At 38.4% G+C, this 20,083-nt stretch overlaps 1 protein-coding gene across 1 annotated transcript in view; it reads right to left on the reverse strand.

Moving 5' to 3' along the window:
- Reps2 (RALBP1 associated Eps domain containing 2) overlaps positions 1-20,083 on the reverse strand; it is a gene marked incomplete at its 3' end in the record, with an annotated part of 158,602 nt that overhangs the window by 32,278 nt on the left and 106,241 nt on the right. The window contains exons 7-12 of the mRNA XM_051178746.1: positions 19,984-20,047; positions 16,833-16,975; positions 14,201-14,295; positions 8,988-9,060; positions 7,490-7,543; positions 2,460-2,505 (exon numbers count right to left, since the gene is read on the reverse strand). Coding sequence (XP_051034703.1) covers positions 2,460-2,505; positions 7,490-7,543; positions 8,988-9,060; positions 14,201-14,295; positions 16,833-16,975; positions 19,984-20,047 — 475 coding nt within the window. The remainder of the gene's footprint in view (positions 1-2,459; positions 2,506-7,489; positions 7,544-8,987; positions 9,061-14,200; positions 14,296-16,832; positions 16,976-19,983; positions 20,048-20,083) is intronic.

The raw sequence follows: 20,083 nt of genomic DNA on the forward strand, positions 1-20,083 counted from the left end.
TATGGACAGGATCCCTATATGAAAATCAGGAAAATCATGAAGGAAGTGTATGTATCCATCTCTTCCACTCAGGTTCTCAGCTGACTTCATGTCAAAGAAGAATCACAGCTACATCTGAGAAAGAAATTCTCTTCAGAAAACTGGCTTCTGTGTTTAGCTATTACAGTCGTTCTTCCTGAATTAGAGTTGATCAATGGCTATTAAACCCCTTTAGTGTGGGTAAAGTTGTTGTTCTTCACAAAGCAAAGTTTTGTTTGCTTTTAACTTTTATTAAGTTTGTTCTTTGACAACTTCATACATGTATAAAGTGCATCAGATTATTACAAGTCCCTCTCTAATTACCCTCCCATCCCTATCACCCCTGCTTCTTCCCAAGTCTCCTTCTCACATTCATCAGGCTTTGGGGGGTGTTGTTTGGTTTTGTTTTTGTTTATAAGACCCTCTGTGGTTTATGTGTGTGACTGTGAGCTTAGAACCATCTACTGATGTCTAGTGAACTCTGGTAAATATACAATTCTAGGCAATGACTGTTCCTCCTCCACTACCCATCAGTAATCAATAGTTGAGCAGGGAAGGGCAGAGTCCCATAAGGTTCAATTCATAACTAACTTGCTAGGCAAGGTTTTTATTTTCCAAACCAAAACAGTTTCTCAAGGTCTCTCTGTGGTGGCTGAAGGTTTTGTTTGTTTTGAAACGACATGGTCTTTAAGCAACCATAATAATGGTATGGGGCATGCTCTTGGGTTGGTTCTAGTACCTTATCTGGCCAGACAGATGAGGCAAACACAGGCAAGAACAAGGGGGGAAATTACCTAACATTGTCAAATAGAAACAAAAAGAATCAACATAATAAGATAACCAAGTTTTAAAAGATCTATTTCTCTGTAAAGAATGCTGAAGTCCCTCGCTAGAAATTTAAGAAAAAAACTTTTGTATGCCACATAGCTTTGGTGACATTTTCTATCCTAGAAAGAAAGACTAATATATGTGTAATAGTTTGTGTGTCCATACACATGTGTATGCACATGCTTGAACACACATATACATACTTTTCCATACCACATACCTCCTTTCCATATATGATCTTCATGTTTATATTTTTTACATGGAAAGGTACTGAATACCAAATAAGTGAGACTGTATTGCAGGACCATAACCAAGTAAAACACACTATGCAAGGAATTGCAAATGATGAACAACGTATCAAAATGTTAATTTTCCTCTTTCCTGTATACTTCTGCAAGTCCTTACAATTTGAAAAAAAATGAGAAGATGGATGGACACTCCTCATCTCTGTAAATAGCCAGTTTGAGATTTTACAATTTCATTCATTTTGAGGAGATAAGAACTCAGCAGAGCTATATTTATGAAGTTCAATTTATGACTAATATGGCATGTATCAGCTCATTTCTGCAATTTCCAGAAGGCTTTTCTCATTACAAAAGTGGGTAAATATTATCACTTCTATATCCCAAAACTAGTACAGACTAATATGTAAAGGGTCTGCCAATCCTTAGAAAAAGAGAGAGAGAGAGAAAATATGACCATCTAGAGCGAGTGATCATGCTTTTCTTCCTACTCAAATGAATTTTTGCTCAGAAATATATAGGAATATAAATATCTGTGGTTTATATGAACAAGAAACCAAACCTCAATTCTTTGATTTGCACTGAGACACTATGTCCTTAAATTTCAAGAGCATAAAATGTGATAAAGTTTAAGTCCACTTTTGGGGGGGATGTAAATAGAGAAGCTGAGCCTGAAGGAGAAAAAAAGTCAGAAAGACCACGTGGTAGTCTATCTTCCACTGCAGCTGCTGCCTTAAAGTGGCAGCAACACTTCTTGACTTTAGTGGACAGACTCTGTGTTTCTGTATTTTCCCTCTGCTCCTCCCTTCCAAGTCTGATAACAGCCACAACTCTGCTTTCTTGGTTCTCCCTCTTTCATTCAGGGATATTTTAAAAATGTGAAGCTAAGAAGAGACACTAAGAATGACTCAAAGATACCCTAAGTAATGCTTACCTGAAGCCCAGCATCTCCTTGAAGTCACCATAAGCATTTTCCCTTCTCTAGATTTTATGTCCCAGACTTCTCTTTTGGTGCTCACATTCACAGAAACTTTAATTGTTACCTTTTAACCCTATTTCCCTCTTAACAAAGCTAAACTCCTCTGACTTATCCTATACCAACTCAGTCATTTTACACAAACTTCCTGTCAGGGATCTAGATAACAATAGCCACCATCTTGTAGCACTAATGTCCACAAAGGCTAAGAGGCTTTCCAACATCGCTATATAATCAAAGCAGGCCACTCACAGGAGTGAAATGGCCCAGGTCTTTAGAGTCAAGTCTAAAGGCAAAGCAGATAGTGGTTTGGGTATGGGTGTAGGATTCAGGATTGATTTTGAGGCAGGGACAGGGTACAAAAGGCATCAAGGGAGAAATTAAATAAACACTACCTGGATCTTGGTCTTGCTTTGAGACTGTTGCAGTCCTTAGAAGTTGCTGAAACAAAAGATTATTTGTTGGTTGATTGGGTTTTCAGTTCTCAGTTAATCAGGGTGGTAAGTAGCAGCTGGGCTAGTACAGAACACAGAATCAAGACTGAGGTTGATGTATCCATGTGGAAATCTCATGGGCTTCCACACTTTGATAATTCTCTGACTATTTTTAAAGCTAAAGGCCCAATGAAAATGAAAGAAATCCAGCATGTTTTCTTTCATTAAGACATTGACAGGCCATGCTCAAATCTAAATGTATTAATGGAGACATTCCAAGATAAAAAGACAACCCACTTATGAGGTTATCTTTTCATATAATGGTAGATTCCCACCCGAGGGTTTCATGGTCTCTCATGATAGTCTAATAATAGACTTAAAATCAGTATCCCATGAAGGTTAGGAAGAAATATATCTAGCTGCATATTTTCTTTAAATATATATTAACAGAGTTAGATAGAGTGGCTAATACTTGGAATTGGGATTCTAGAGGCAGAGACAGGATGACTGGCACAAATTCAAGGCCAGATTTGTCTACATATTGTGTTCTAGGCCAGCCAAGGATAATTAATGAGAACCTGCTCAAAAAAGTGTGTGTTGTGTGCACTTGTGTGTGTGTGTGTGTGTGTGTGTGTGTGTGTGTGTGTGTGTGTACAGAGCACCATGGTCACAAGAAAGCTGAGCACTTACAAAATAGTTAAAAGAAGTTGTAAAGCTTTTCCTATGAGAGATCACCACGGTTTTTAGAGCAACCTGGGCAAACAGTAAGTTCCAGAATAGCCTGGCTAAGCTACAGAGTAAGACCCTATCTCAAAAACCTCCCTCCATTAAAAGAAAAGGGAAAGAAAACATTCTTGTTTCCTTGTCTTTGTAACCAAGTCAGACAAATATTATGGAATGAAACCATTAAAACATGTTTCAACCATACTTTCCCTCATCAAACCAATATCAGAAGCTAATGTGCTCACCCATGTCCAACACCCATGGAGCCCACTTTCCCATCAGAAGTTGTGACGAGTAATTAGAAACACAAAAACATCAGTCCCATTTTTGTGTTTCCACTCATTTGTGGAAAGTGCCTTTAGAAGCTCATAGCTCTGCTATGGTTTTGCAAACACTGCAAGTTTTCATCATAAAAGTCTACATGAAGAGTGCTGCTTATGGGAAGAATATAATTTGTTTCCTTGTTTCACAAAGTTATCTGAAAGCAAGTGTCTTGCCGCACTAGTCCATCCTCATTTACACTGCTCCGAAGATAAAAGCCTCCTGTGATAGAAAGCAGCCTAGATTGATGATGATCATTAAAACCCATGGGATAGATGAGCAAGGCAGACAGGGGAGCTGAAAAATCTCATAAATGCCAGCAATGCACAAAGCAAACTCCCAAGATAGCAAGCCTCTCCTTACATGTGGTCAGCTGTGTAAAAAGAGCCATTTCTCCTGACCTAAGCATTTTGGCTTGCTGCAGCAAGAAAAGGCATGTTTCAGCTTCTAACTGAAACGCTGCCATCACCCCCTCCCCACCAATGAAAGTATGGAAAAGCTAAAGAGCTAGAGACTCTCCTTGCTCATACCATGCACTCATGCCTAGGCAAAGAAGAACCAACATCACCCTATCTCCTACCAACTCCAGGCAGCAAGGAAATGCAACCTATATGGTGCCCCCCACAGCCAACAACATTGCCCTTGAGCTAGAAAGCCAACATGTGGCCATACTCACGGCAATGCTAGAGGCAGGCCTCTGAGCAGACCCACTACTGCTCCTCTGTGTTCTTCTTCGGGCCTCACTGCTTTCCAGAAATATTTGGGGAGCAAAAGTCCTAGTCATGTTAAAACACTGTTTCCAGACCATGGTAACCGTTAATTCCTTTATCATTTATCTTTATCTTTGTGCTAGTGCAGGAATGGGTGTGGAAGGAATGGTGAGGTCTGCTAATGAGAGATAGACAGACAAATGGAGTAGGGGTGTGGATGAGCAATGGAGAAAGGAACGGGGAGCGGAGACCCCAGGTGCTCCTCCTAGCCATCTCACTAAACTGCTGAGCTTGCCTTTCCTCACCTATTAAGCAAGTCCCTCGCTCTTGGGGACAAATAGTAAGGCTGGAGTCCTAGGAAAAGTGAATGTCCCACAGAATTACAAAGTGTTCCTTTTATAGAGACACAAATTAAGACTCATAGTATTCTAGGCCTGAAAATCTGGGTTCTGAATTTAGTTCCTTGAAGGACTGAAAAAAAAGAGGTACAGATGGGAAACTACTGCATTATAGAAGAACCTTGAGGTGGTCACTAGCAATGGAACAGCATGTGGAACTGCCTGCCGCAGTCTGGAGACCACACTGAGCAGGAACACCTTGTCATGACCTAGAAACAAGAAGAAAACTACAGCTGTGCACTATGTGTGCTTGAATTAAGCTAGAATGGAACATGGGGCATGAAACCTATTAAGACTCCACTAATACACATCCATTCAACAACTAAAAGAGTAAGAGTATGTGGGAATGCTTGACAAGGAGTCTCCATTCCCTGATGACTTGGTACCCCTCATCTATCATTCCCTCCCATATCACCTTTACCGTTATCATTGTTATCACCACCATGTATACTAAAGCAGAGCAGACACATGCTTTTCCCTCTGCCTGCCGAAATGTATCCAAGGCACAGCTTAGCAGCAGACTAGGTTTCAGGCTACAAAAGGTTCAACAGTATTAGTGTAGTTAAATCTCCCATCTACTACCCATACAACGCAAATCAGCTCCCCGGAGATACTCATACCTCACATGAGTATCTGCACAAATGACAAGGGAACACTGTGTTGTAAGCTCAAGCAAAAGCCAATGGATGGATCGCAGCTTCTCATTTAGCCAGAGAGAGGAGAAAATGACAACTTCCTGGAACACTCCAGGCATGTCATCTTTCATCATCTTTCCAGGAAATAAAAAAAGGAAGAGGACATAGATCTAATGATTGACCTTCTAAAAGGCTGCAAAAGAACTGAGAGAAACTGTCTTCAGTACACTGACTACCATTCAAAATTATAATTACCCTCTTGTGACTCTCCTATCACCCAGGGGGAAGACTGTGGTGTCTTCGCAAGAAGCAGGCTGAAAATATGTTTGAATATATTGAATCACATCCACAAGGGGGCAGCAGTGGGAAGACCAAATCAAAAAACACACAGCATTTTCCCAGGCTGTGTGTAACAAATTTAGATATACTTCATGTGCTATGGCACACCTGTTAGGTTTTTTCTGGTGGTACCAAGTCCTAGTCAAAGAATGTTAAAAATGAGAACCAAGGCTTATTCTGAAATCTCTGGAACAAATAGAAAGATTTAGGATTCTCAAAGCCAATAGAAGAAGCATTAATTTAACACTCCTAATTGAAATAGCCTTTACTAATACCATGTCATGAAATTTACAAAAACTGCAAAGCATCCACCTTAACAGCTGAAATCAGAGCCAATAAGAATTGGCCACAGGTGTTTAGACTATACAAATAGAGCATTTCTCCCATGATGAGTAGATCCAAATGTTTCAAAAGTCAAAATTGGGCTTGAGAATTCCCACAGATTTTGAAGTCATGATTGATTTACCATCTTGATTTCCTATTTCACAGCATTGATTTTTTGGAGGTAGTGGTTTCCAAATAGGCTACATACCAGAATCACCTGGCAGGGCGGGGTGGGGGGGTCTCATGTCTAGCCCCCTCTATCTCCTCCTTCCTCGTTCTCCATCCTACTCTTGCTTTTAAACTTCAAATGACTTTAGTGTTTGGGAAACACATTTATTGCAGCATAAGCTTCAGCAATCTACTGATTTCTCTGTTGCAACCTTAAACAAATAAGCTCAGGATGATAGGTAGCCAATCATAAGAAACATTATTTTCATTCTAAATATGCAAGAGCAATAATAATAAAGAAGAAAGCAGAAACTTCATTCAAATCCTCATAACCAAAGATCTAAATAAGAAGGCTTTCTGGAGCCACTTGATCTTCAACATGGTTCATCTTGCTTCAGTGATGGCTCCATTTGGAGAGCTAAAGGGGGCTGGCTAGAGAGATGGCTCAGCAGTTAAGAAGGCTTACTGTTCTTGCAGAGGGCCTGGATTCAGTTCCAAGCACCAATATTGCAGCTCACAACCATCTGTTCCAGGGGATCCGACACCTCTTATTGAACTCCATGGGCACTGCGCACACACACACACACACACACACACACACACACATAAATAAATAAATAAATAAATAGAGACCCAAAAAAACTCAGGCCCAGACATTTTCTAACATTCTTTTTGTTTTCTTAGTCACGTTTCTAGTTCTCCAAGAAATGGACCAGCATAACTTCTACTTTCCTTCTCCTTGGAATCTACTCCATGTTTAACCAGTAGCTTCCTGGTAGGGAAGGAGTATAAAGATATTTAAGACGAACATTTTGCTAATGAAATACCAACTCTTGGTCTCAGGTTAATCCACCTTATAAGCTCCTTACTTTACAAAGAACGCACAGGAGGTGGGCATTGGTGGCACATGTCTTTAATCCCAGAACTTGGGAGGCAGAGGCAGGAGGATCTCTGTGAGTTCGAAGCCAGCATGCAGCATGATCTACAGAGCTAGTTCCGGGATAGGCTCCAAAGCACTACAGAAAAACTCTGCCTTAAAAACAAAACAAAAAAGGAGGAGGAGGAGGAAGATAAGAGGAGGAGAAGGAAAGGAAAGAAAGAATGCACAGAAGTTTATCTGAATCACTGAAATTCTAAGGTGTCCTAATTTTATACTTCTAAATTCAAGCTGAGTGAAATCTAAAGTCAGACTCTTCTGAAGACAGGGAAATGGTAGAGCGTCTAAGGCTTCTTGTAACAAAATGCAAGCCAAAGATCTAGAGACAAACGAACACACTATCACAGACACAACAATCTTCAGGTCACCAAACAACTGAGGTTTTTTAATTTAGAAATTATTAGACAGAGAATACATTAAAATGGGTTTCTCCTACCTGTATCCTCAGCCACGTCCTTTGGTAAAGGTTCATTTACAGTACTTTTCAAGGCTAGAAGTATTTTGGTTCATGTTTAAGGAAGAAGAAAGAGAAAGGAGAAGAAAAAGAAAACAAAGGCCTTGTAAAATTTTATTTCTGGGATACATGACATTAAAACAAATAACCCATATCCATCAGATACAAAAGTGTTACAACCCTCTAGAAGTTGCTATAGCATTTCTAGAATAATAGAAACCTCATAGAGCATGGAAACGGGGTCTCCACCTACAGAAGGAAGGCATATTTTCAACTATTTTAGAGAGACAACCACTAGCAGTAAGGAGGGGTATTACCAAAAAAGCATCTCAAATTTCTCCCACTTTCCTTCCTAAAAGCTAAATCAATGATAGGAGAATGTTTGGGATTTAAACTCAAGCTTCAATATTCTTAGAGCTTTGCAGCCACGGCAAAGATCAACAAGTCAGGGAAGTGATCAACAGCAGATAGTGTCTAGTTCCACTTGAATAGCCTAAACAAACATTTACATAGAAAGCAAGAGACCATCAGTGCTTAATGGAAGCCTTCTTTTTCAGGTTTAATGTCTCTGTGAGGCTGAATTAATGGCAGGGCTCAATAATAAACCCTGAAATGGCTTCCCTTCAGACTGGCTTCTCCCACTTGTGAGTGGTGAATTGATATAACAGATGGAATACTGGCTTAAGACAGAAAATCTTGGTTCCTGTCCCAGTTCTTTCTCTTCTTGTATAAGTACATGATTCATACTGCCTGCATGAGCTCAGTTGCTTATTTCTAAATGTTAAGTGATTTCAAAAGCATGAGTTTTGTGAGGTCTGTAAAAAGACGGTATATGAGGAAGAACCTGGTAAATTATAAAAGGATAATACTAAGTATGGGGTTCAGAGCAGAGGGTCCTGCCTGTACTTCTGGATATAGCAGGCAAATTAATCCCCATGCCTGAGGGTATCTCTAGCACTGGACATGATGCTGCATTCCTTCTCAGCTACCCAGTAAAATAAGGATTTATTGAAGCCAGGCTCCATATCACACCTCTATAACCACTGAACCAATGAGAAATACGTATAGCTTTAGGATTGACACACTGTCTGAAAGAACTTCTTCTTGGATTAGACCTGTATGCAAATATACATTAATGGTGGTTTATTATTTTCAAATCATTTATGCCAACACTGGATATTAATCTTACAATTCTTTTCATTTCCTCACTATGGGACCAGAACCCAATGTAAGGTGTCAAAGCACCCTAAAATTAACAATGAACAATGAATTAAGGCAACTCAGAAACTTCATACTACAACTTTGTGAATTATAGACTTCTGACAACAGTTTAAACTACATGATCTATCCAAATGAGTGTACATTCTAGAGAGACAGCCACTAGCAGTGTCTGTCGTATGATCTGGAAGCTGTTCCCAAAAAATAGATGAGGTAATATAGGAAGGTATGCTTATAAGAATAAAACTAATTCTTTTCATACCTTGTTTGTCATCACCAGTAGTCACATCTTGGGTAGGAACAGGAAAGTCAGCCATGTCTTTAATAGATGACTTCTTGGAAAAGAAAATTAATTATATGGGTTGAAATAAAAAGTAAGTGATAAGCACACATGTATATATGTTTTGAAGGTAATATAATTTATGTCAAAATTTATGTCTTCAGTAAGTCCTGACATTTAATACTATTTTATTAATTTGGTTTCCTGATGAAGTATAAGTAAACTTGTACTAAAATAGTTATATACATAATGGAAAGAAATAGGTTTGAGAAACATAGAGATTCAAATTAAGGCATATCATTGAATCTTACATTAAATTTGAATCTTTAGTAGGATTCAACCAGAGGTTTTTTATTTGGTTGGTTGGTTGATTTTTTACATTTGTCCACTCAGCCATCAACAAGCTGGCCTTTATAAACTTTTTCACAAACAGAGAGGATGTGATAATGACCCTAGAGTGAGACAATCTGCCAGGACCTTTTATGTAGTGGATGTACCTCCTTGTGGTAGAGTTAAAAAAAAATACTGATGGGTCAATCAAAAATGTCCCCTAAAGCTGGGCACAGTGGCACACTCCTTTAATTCCAGCACTTGGGAGGCAGAGGCAGGCAGATCTCTGTGAGTTTGAAGACAGCCTGGTCTAGAGCATGAGTTTCAGGACAGGCAGGGCTGTATAGAGAGACCCTGTCTCAAAAAAATACTTCTAACTCATAGATAAGTAAACTTCTCAGTATACTAATAAGTTGAATACACAAACGGATCACATATGAATCGTATTAAAATAGTGTAAAGTTTACTAACTATAAATTTATTTCCAATAATATCTACAAATATGTACTCTAACTATAGCAATATATAGTATTCTTAAAAATTTCCAAAAGAGCAGACCTTCAATCTCCACTGAAACCAAGCCATTGCGTGCAGCGATGGGGGAACAAGGTGGCTTTCACTGTGGTAATTGTTTCACAATGTGTGTATGCCTCTATACATGTATCAAAACATTATAAACATCTGCAATTATACTGGTCTACCTCAAAGCTGGAACATTTGTTCTCTAAAGCCTCTGCTGTGATTACAGAATAATATATATTCATATCTGTGTTATGTTTATGTGCAAGCTCTGTAAAGGTATCTAAGAATGAAAGAATGGCTAGGTGGGTGGAGAAAGAAGTGACAGGATGACTTGTCACCAAATACACTTTGGTATTACATAAATTTTAAACACATTTGAAACTTAAGAGATCAATTATAAGATGCAAAGGAAGGTGATTAAATTCATAGAGGTATTTGGTGTCCAATGGTGAACTTTAGTTTGCATCTCAGAACTCAAACAACCACAGAGATAACCCATGCTTCTGGTTTTCAATTGTTCCAAAATAAAATGTTACAGTACTACTTGGTGGAAACCTCATCAAAAGTCTAACAATCCACATCTAGGTGACTCTTTAAGTGTTACTATTGCACTCAGAAGGCAGAGGCAAATGGATTTTTTCTCTATGAGTTCGAGGCTTTTAAAACATAATGTAGTATATATTAACTCATTTTAAAGTAAGAATATTTTACGTACAACTCCAGAGAAATCACTACACAGACACTTCCCATATCCACTGAGTTATATGAGAAAGTAGAAAGTATTTTCTGTGTAGAAAATGCCAAAACATTATAACATTTCCCAGGCTATACCAATAAGTCCATTAAAACCAAATAGTAGCTGAATTATACATACATGGATATTGTTTAAATTCTATGATGCAGAAGAAATTTTAGCTGCATTTCTTGAAATATCCATGTTTTACTTTGTGTACATAAAGTTCCAAGTAATCTTTCCCTTAATTTTTAATTTATTTTTGAGATGTTCATATATAAATGCTGCTTATATCATTTCCACCACATGCTCTCCTCCAATTCTCCCTAGGTCCTCCCTATTCCTTTCAAATTCATGAACTCTTCTTCGTTCATAATTACTTTATGAACATATGGAGATATAACAAAGCCTACTAAGTCCATCTAGAAGTGCTTGTATATACATGTATTTACAGCTGAGTACTTGGTAATGGATAACCTATCAGGAATCTTGTCCCTAGAGAAGACTGATTCTCCCTCTCTTAGCAGTCATTCATTTCCTGTAGCTCTTCATCTAGAAGTAAGCCAATGTATGACACCAGTTGACATCCAAATATGGAAGGAGGAAAGCTCACAAGGCCCTCTCACTTCTTGATTTATGCAGTATCATTTTTCTGTAGGCTAATCCACAGTCCACATCTACATTTTAGCCATTCCTTCTGAAAGGCAGCTAACACGTCCTTAAATCTGCTTGACATGGCATGCATTCCTATCCTAATAGGCGATTCTCCACACTACAATGAAATTCCCAGAAGTCATTTCCTATTCACCACCTGTTATCTCCAGTAAATTATTGAAGAAGTCTTTTTTGTTTGTTTGTTTTGTTCTTGTTTTTGTTTTGTTGTTGTTGTTGTTTTCTACAGTGCTGGGGATTGAACCTAGAGTCTCATAGCATTCTAGGCAAGTGAATATGCCACCAAACTATATCCCCAACCTGTTTTTCTGTTTTTCTTCTGAGGCAAGGTCTCAGTAAGTTTCCCAGGCCAGCCTTAAAATCACTCCATAGCCCAGATTAGTCTTGAGCTTATAATCCTCCAGTCTTAACATACCAAACAGCTAGCAATACAAATGTGGCCAGACAATAGTGCATTGCTTTTATTGTCTTCTCCTACCTGGACGACAACATTAGAGAAGAAAATGGTCTAGGAACAAAAAAAGAAAAAAAGAAAAGAAAAGAAAAAAGCAGAAAAAAAATAAATCCAAAAAAAATCACTGAAAAATCTTGCTGAAGATAGAGGTCAGTGGTAAAGCACTTGCTCAAAACACCAAAACAAACAAAAAGCAAATAAAATGCACACAGGATTTTAATAGCTGGAAAAATACACAAAGAAAATACTCAAATGGCTAACAAGCACATGAAGAAATGTTCAACATCACTGATCATTTTCAAACTGAAACTACAATAATATAAAGGATGGTTAAAATGAAAATGGCAGGAACAAGGGTTAGCAGGGTTGTGAAAGAACTGGAGCCCTCAGACATTTCTGGATGGAGAACTGAACTAAGCAGTTGCTTTAGGAAGCAGTTTTGTGGTTCCTCAGAAATTTAGCACCTCTTTGGTACTATCCAACAATTCCACTATTAAATATAATGAAAAGAGAACTGATCATATTTGTTCACACAAAAATTTACACATGTAGGTTCATAGTTGCCAAAATATGCAACAAGGAAAACTAAACAAAATGTGGCATATCCATACAATGAATACTATTCAGCAAAAAAAAAAAAAAGAAGAAGAAGTACCTTCAAAACACTGTAATAAGTGAAAAATACACTCACAAACCACACGTAAACTATTATCCTATTTATAGGAAATTCTAAGAATATACTAATCCAGAAACAGAAACGTTAGTGGGAGCCAGGGAAATGGATCAGTTGGTAAAGTTACTTGTTGCCAAGTATGAAGACCCAAGTTTAATCCTCAGGCCCCACATTGTAAAAAGAAACAACTGACTGCAAGCTGCCCTTTGATCTCCATGCTGAGGTCATGATATGTGTACCCACCCCAAATAAATGAATAAATACATTAAGAAATTTGACTAGTGATCATCAGAAAATGGTGGCAGGGAGTGTAGCAAATGAAAACATGGTTTTAATTAAGAGTGATAAAAATGTTTTATGCCTAAGGATGAGGTAGGCGTTTTAGTGATACAGCTCTCTTTAAACCGTCCATACTCTGTAACTCCACACCTGTAGTCCTGTAAGGAACCCCAACAAACTCACTACTTCACTAAAAAAAAGTTCTATGATTAGATTATGTTGATGGTTGAACCGTGTGCTTTAAATTGGCATGGTATGGTATTTCTCTATAAAGATATTTTTAAGAAGAAAAAGCTATTAACCTAACATACTAACATGGAATATACCTGAAACTATAATCCTTAATTTTTTTAATTTTTATTTATTTTTTGTGCATTGGTGTTTTGCCTGTATGTATGTCTGTGTGAGGATGCTGAATCCTGAAGTTATGGAACTGGAGAGATGGCTAAGAGGTTAAGAGCACTGACTGCTCTTCCAGAGGATCTGGGTTCAATTCCCAGAGCCCACATGCCAGCTCACAACTATCTATAAGGATGTCTGGTGCCCTCTTCTTGCCTGCAGGCAGAACACTATATACATAATAAATAAATCTTAAAAAATAAAAATTTAAAATTTAAAGTAAAAAATTGTCATCATAGTAATCATAATAGTGATAATGATGATTATGGCAATAAAAATAACCATACCAATTCATAGTTATTAAACTGTAGCTAAAGATCACTTAACACAGGGATAAGCCTTCCATTAATTGTCCAATATCATGGGAATTTGCCAAATTTCTTTTGGAGAATCATCCAAATCCATCCTCATTAATTTAAAGGTTTAAAGACATGAGGTATCTTTAAATGTGATTTAGGGCCCCTTACACACTTCTCAAAGCTCTTTTCAAATTTTTTCAGGTTTGTTATACCTTGCTAATGCCCAGCAATTAAAACTCCAACTTAAATTATTTACTAAGGGACTATAGAACAGGCTCAAAGGTTAAGAGCATTGTCTGTTCTTCCAGAGAACGTTGGTTCAATTCCCAGCATCCACAAGGTAGTTTGAAGCTATCTGTAACTCCAGTACAAGAGAGTTACAGACCTTCTTCTGGCCTCTGTAGCCACCACACACACACATGGTGCACAGACATGCACACAGGTAAAACGCCTATACACACAAAAACAAACAAATTTTTAAAAAATTATTTACTAAGGACTTAAAGCCTGGTTAAAGTAAAGAACTTGCCTAGCATCATCTGCCTTTGTTTGGCTGTACATAATTTCACATCCAGAAGCTCAAGTGATGTTGGTATTATCTCACATACTCTACTTTTATGAAGAAAAAGAATTATACACATTACTTGGTGTGTATATTTGAAAGGCCAATCCTCAAATGAAACATGAAAAGAAAAATGCTATAAGAGCTCATTTTCCAGCATTTGTAAAGACATAAACTATTATTTACTTCTACATACATCCTTACTAACATAGGAAGTTTTTTTTTGCTTGTTTGTGTTTTTTTTGTTTGTTTGTTTGTTTTTATTTTTTTACCTCCATCCGATTCAAGTCACAGGGTGGTTGGTTTGCTGGCATTGACTCAGAATAAGAATCAAATATTGCACACTCCCACTTGGATTTCGGGAAAGCTAGTAAAGAAGGTAAAGAATATGTAAGAATATATAATACAGCCATAGTGGAATTTCTTAGCTGTTAAATATGACACCTAAGTCGGCTCACTCATATGTACTACCAACATCACTAGTTGTAGTGAAACAGCATTTGAAAGTCCTTACAACACAATCTATTATTGGCATTCCCATTTTATACATGCTGACACTGAGGAACAGGGAAGATAATAATTTACTCAAGGACACACAGTCAGAACACCTGACAGGTCAGCAGAGGAGTTGTTGCTCTTGGAAACAAATGTTACAATATAGTAGCACTTTGACATGCTGACTATCATATGTTAAGTTTTAATCATACTAAACACAATTTTAGTGCAATAATCATAAAGATAGTTTGAATACTAGGAACATTAAATAAAAAGTATTTCCTTTTGAATATTGCTAGAAATAAGCAAGACACTAAAATAATATATACTAAACATAACTCCATGAAATATTTATCCTTTGTTACTAGGAATAACAAAAATGAAAGCATACATTCTTACTGACTGACAATAAATAAAATAACATTACAAGTCTCTTCTACCATACAACAGCAAAAGTAGATGTGAGTTGGGAAACTAAGTAACTGGACATGAAGAAGAAAGCATGCTATGAGAAAAGCTAACAGCCATGTTACTTCTTAGGAGCAGATCTACCTTACCACTGTAACATGAAGTAATTAACAATGAAATATCACAAGGACTTTTAAAAGTTGCTAATATTACAAAAAAGAAAAGCAGACTGGGGAAGATAATAAATAGAAGCTGTAAATCAAATCTGTCAAGACACACTGTTAGGAAGTCAATTTTTAATAAAATGCTTTTTTAAAACTGAACTGAATGTTAAAAAAAAAGACTTTGTTAGTTGATGAGAGAGGTCATTCTGTAAATATGTTTCTCGTATGCTTAATGAATAAAACACTGTTGGCCAATAGGAAAGCAAGATAGGCAGGACTAGAAAACTAGGTGGAAAGAGGAAGTGGTAGGGAAGAGATCCAAGATGGACAATGGAGAGAGAAGAACGCCAGCCCCTCTCTCTGGTAAGATGAGACCACGTGGCAGTACTTAGATTAATAGAAATGGGTTAATAATTAAGACAGAGCTAGCCAATAAGAAACTAGCAACTGGCCTACAGCATTATATCAAATACAGAGTCTCTGTGTATTATTTGGGGCTGGTGCAGCTGTGGGTTCAGGCCTGCAGGGAAAACCTACTCATAACAGTTAGTGTCTTGTGAGGAGTGGTTCAAGACAAGGTTTCTCTGTGTAATCTTAGCTATCCTGGAACTCAGATCAGGCTGGCCTCAAAACACAGATCTGCCTGCCTTTGAGTGCTGTCATCACTGCCTGGGGCCATTGTATACTTTTAATTTAATTTTGACTATTTGAGTCTAAGTTTGTAGCTCTACCTAGCCTTGAGTGCACTATTTAGAACAGGCTGGCCTTGAACTCACAGAGATCCGCCTGCCTCTGCCTCCAGAGTTCTGGGATTAAAGGTGTGTGCCACCATCTGGCAATTGGTGTCATTTTTCAGTCCTTACTCATCTTCCCACCACTGCTGTGCACTGAAGTGCTGGCTCGGGTACCATGTGGAGGCGAACAGAAGGCAGTCTTCCTGAGGAAGCTAACACTTTTCAAAGGCTACAAATGACAACAATTAACAGCCAACTCTCTCCATCCTATATTCTGTCTCTCCGTGTCCACTGTCACCTCCCCAGTCTGAGTCCTTCTCTCCTCTTGACTAGTTATAGTCTGTGGTAGGCAACCCATAGAATCTCTGCAGACAAGAAATGTAATTTTGTTACTTCCCTGCCTAACACAGGCCAATGCTATTGCTCATGATATGGTTTCTGCTCTTCTCTTTTGCCTCATCCTGGCCTCTTCTTTGTTCTATACTCTCCAACCACTGTGGCTTGAAGTTTCTATCCCTTGGGTGTTCCAAACCCCTTCTCAGTACTTCTCAGCATACTGCTGCTCCTCTCTTCCCAGACCACAGAGGAAATATAGCTCCTCTCACATATGCAATGTAACCTTACAAGTCTGTCCTCTCATTTGGGAAAATGGATTAGTTCTATATTACAAGTAAAATGACATCTGATATAATTCCTATCACCTTATTAAAAAACAACCTTATAGATTTGAATTACCTTACCCAACACCACTTAATGATACTAGCATATGTCTCAAGATGCCAAGCTTGTAGTTAATGCTATAAGATTTATTTTCTATTGACAGTGGGGTTCAGTATTTGCTGTCCATGACTTTCATGAAAAGAGAAGTGGCATTAATTCTAAACTACCCAGAGGCACCAGAAACAGAAGAACAGATGGCTCATACTCCCTAGACCACCCCTATAACTCATATTCTAACATGTGAAAGTCTGATATAAATTAAAGAAAGTATCTTCAGATGGCAAGGAGTCCCTTATGTTCAGGTACCATTTTAAGAAATAAGAGTTTGTTATTAGGCCTCCATGAAAAATAGCTAAGGTTAATGGTGTATGATGAGGCCTTACCTGCTTGCAAATATTCTGACTGCAGAGTAGGAGGCAGGCCCTCTGGCAGTGGATAGCCGTTCTTTCGTGCTACAATGAGATGAAACGCAGCACAAAACTCAGGCAAGGTCAGGGCTCCATCACAGTCAGCATCACTGAGTTCCCTAAAGATAAGAGATGTTATGAGTACCTGTCATGCAGCGTCAGACTCAAGCATGCATACACAGTTCCCAGATTCCTGCCCATGGCCTGTGGTACTCAAAGTTTCCTAAGGAAACCAATGTGAAATCCCAAGGGCCACCCAGAGGAAGAAAACAAACTGATTTTTAGCAGTATCATCAGTGACACTTTGTAAATGAAAATGGAAATTCTTCAGGCTCCCTGATAGGTCTGCTTTTCAACACTGAGACAAGGCATAGGAAACTCTAGAGAGAAAAGAACAGTGATGTCTGGGGTTCTGAAGTTATCTGACAGTTGCTCGATAAGTGCAGGCAGCACAGTGTGAAGAGTACTGGAATTAATGCTGGAAAAGAGCCAAGGAAGTAGAGACTCAGCCACTAAGGAGTGTTCATTCAGAGCATGGACATAGGCAGTTCTTTAGTTTGTTGTTGATGTTGATGTTGCTGTTATTGTTTTGGTTTGTTTTTTTCTTCAACTTTAAGGGAAAACCTTAAACAGTGTACAGTTTAGTAGTAAATTAGTCTGCATGAAAATTTCATCTTAGAGAGCTGGGCATGGTGGTACATACCTATAAGCCCCACACTTGGGAAGCAAAAGGCAGGCTGATCAGGAGTTCATGACTAGTCTTAGCTACATAGGAATTTCGAAGCCAGCCTGAAGTACATGGAACCCTGTTTGAGAACACAGAGGCAAAAGACAGGATGGGTCAAGGGACAAAGAAAGAGGGAAGAGATGAAAGGGGAGAAAGGGACAGAGAAAGCGAAAGAGCAAGAGAGAACGAGAGTAGGAGGGGACAAAGAAAAGCAAGTGTGTGTGTGTGTGTGTGTGTGTGTGTGTGTGTGTGTAGAAGTACAAATAGGGGTTGTGGCCTGTAGGAAAGGAAAAAAGACAAGACCTAGTAAATTGAAAGCATCAGGGGCAAGAGAAGAGTAGAAGGGGAGTGGGGAAAATGTATAGCTCAATCAAGAAAGAAAAAAAAATAGAAAAAGAAAGACAAATAGGTTCAAGAAATACTGGTTGCATCATATTTTAATACTAAAGTAGCAACTAGAAAAGGCTGGAACTGGGAAAGACAAACGAAGAAAAGGAATCTTGAAAAGGCTTGTCTTCACTTCAGTCACTGTCTCACACTAAAAGACACAGACTTATTCACTGAGCACAAAAGAAACCCATTTGCTAAAAGAACTAAGACCCCTTAAATACCAACATCTCTGTGGTGTACAGACACAAGCATACTTGTATTAGGACAAGTATAGAGATAAGACTTGTGTAAAACTGTACTAAAAAGATGTTGCTATTGGAAAAAAATTAAAAAAACCATCTCTGAGGGAAGGTCTGTAACTTTGCTTTGAACCATTTGCATCCTCCTATTCCCCATGAGACTCTTGCTCTAATTCAGAATTCACCAGCCCTGAAACAGCTGCTCCCAGGAGGGAGGTGTCTGGGAACTGCTTCAAATGCTGGATGGAGAATATGCCATTTAGCTTTCATGCATTTGTCTCAACAAAAAGACAGGAAGCCTCACAGGGTGATGTTAAGGCAGAGTTCTGCCAAAACAGACTATATTCTTTTTTAAATGGTCACATTTTCCTACTCTTAAAATCTAACATAAGACTTATTGGGGGGGAAAGGCCAGAGTACATGTATATGGCTGAAGAACCTAAATCCAGCTCAAAATTCCAGCTACAATGGCATGTATGGTATGACTGGGATAGTTTTTCAATAAGATTGCACAATATATGGTGTGCAATTCTAAATTCCATCACAGTTTTGTAATGTCTCATGAAAAGCTTTACATAAGTATTCCAATGTTTTAATATATATTTATGACAGCATGATCCACAAAGGCAGGAGTTTATGGTGCTGAGCATTTTCATAGATGCAAAGAGAACCATCTGGACCATTGCAGCACAGCCCTCCTGGAGCTACAATTGTGGCAGGACTCAGTAGCAAGGCAGAGCCGACACTGCAGCTGCACAGGCTGAATTAGAGCCCAGCTGTGAAACACCTGCCAAATTTACAAAGTTCACAGGCATCTAGAATAGAAAAATTTAACTTCGTTCCAAAATGCTCTTGGACCTTATGTTCACCCTACCTTATAAAATGAAGAATGTCTTTTCAAGGTACTCTGGCTTCTAGCCTCACACTAGGATGGATGGATGGATGGATGGATGGATGGATGGATGGATGGATGGATGGATGGATGGATGGATGGATGGACGGACGGACAGACGGATGGATATATATATATATATATATATATATATACATATATATGAATGATAATGTCTCACATGTGCACAACTGCCTAGACTGAAATCAGGATGAGAAAAGACCAATAAGCAGGAAATGACTTTTACATATATGTGTCTATCTGTGTGAGTATGCCATATGAATACAATGCCCTAGGAGGCCAGTCCAAGTGTTGAATCCCTGGAATTGGAATTACAGGCAGTCAGGAATGCCATGTTGATGCTGGGAACCAAAATTGGCTCCTCTAGAAGAGCAGTCATGTCTCCAGCCTGAGGAAATTACTTTTAAACTAGTAGCTAACACTTATGGTTCATAGTATACACCTGATACTGTTCACTGTGTTTTTCATATGATAATTTATTTAATCTTCATACCAACAAAATCCCAAGTTCTATTTACTCTCAATCTATTTAAAAAAAAAAATTCAAAGAATAAACCTCAGGGCTGAGAGTGTAGCTCAGCAGTAGAGCACTTACCTGATATGTGTGATGCCCTGAATTCAAATCTTAGCACCACTAAAAAAAAAAAAAAATCTAAAAAACAAAACGTACTTGAGAGGCTGAGGTATGGCACTTACTACAAGACTGAGACCAGCCTGGGCTACACAGTAACTTACAGGTCAGCCTGGATCACAGAGTGAATCTCTGTCTCGAAGCAAACAAATATCACATCTTTCAAATCACTTTCAAAAGTGCTAAAAGATGAGCATATGATACCACTTGGCAGTGATTGTACTCACCAGATATACGAGAGCTCTGGGATTGAGAGCTTTGATTTGGTGAAGAAGTTCTTGGCCACAGACCCTGTCAAAAGCCATTGTTTAAATAAACCATTAGTCC

Source organism: Phodopus roborovskii, unplaced genomic scaffold (assembly GCF_943737965.1).
Source record: "Phodopus roborovskii unplaced genomic scaffold, PHOROB, whole genome shotgun sequence".
NCBI classification, from domain to species: domain Eukaryota; kingdom Metazoa; phylum Chordata; class Mammalia; order Rodentia; family Cricetidae; genus Phodopus; species Phodopus roborovskii.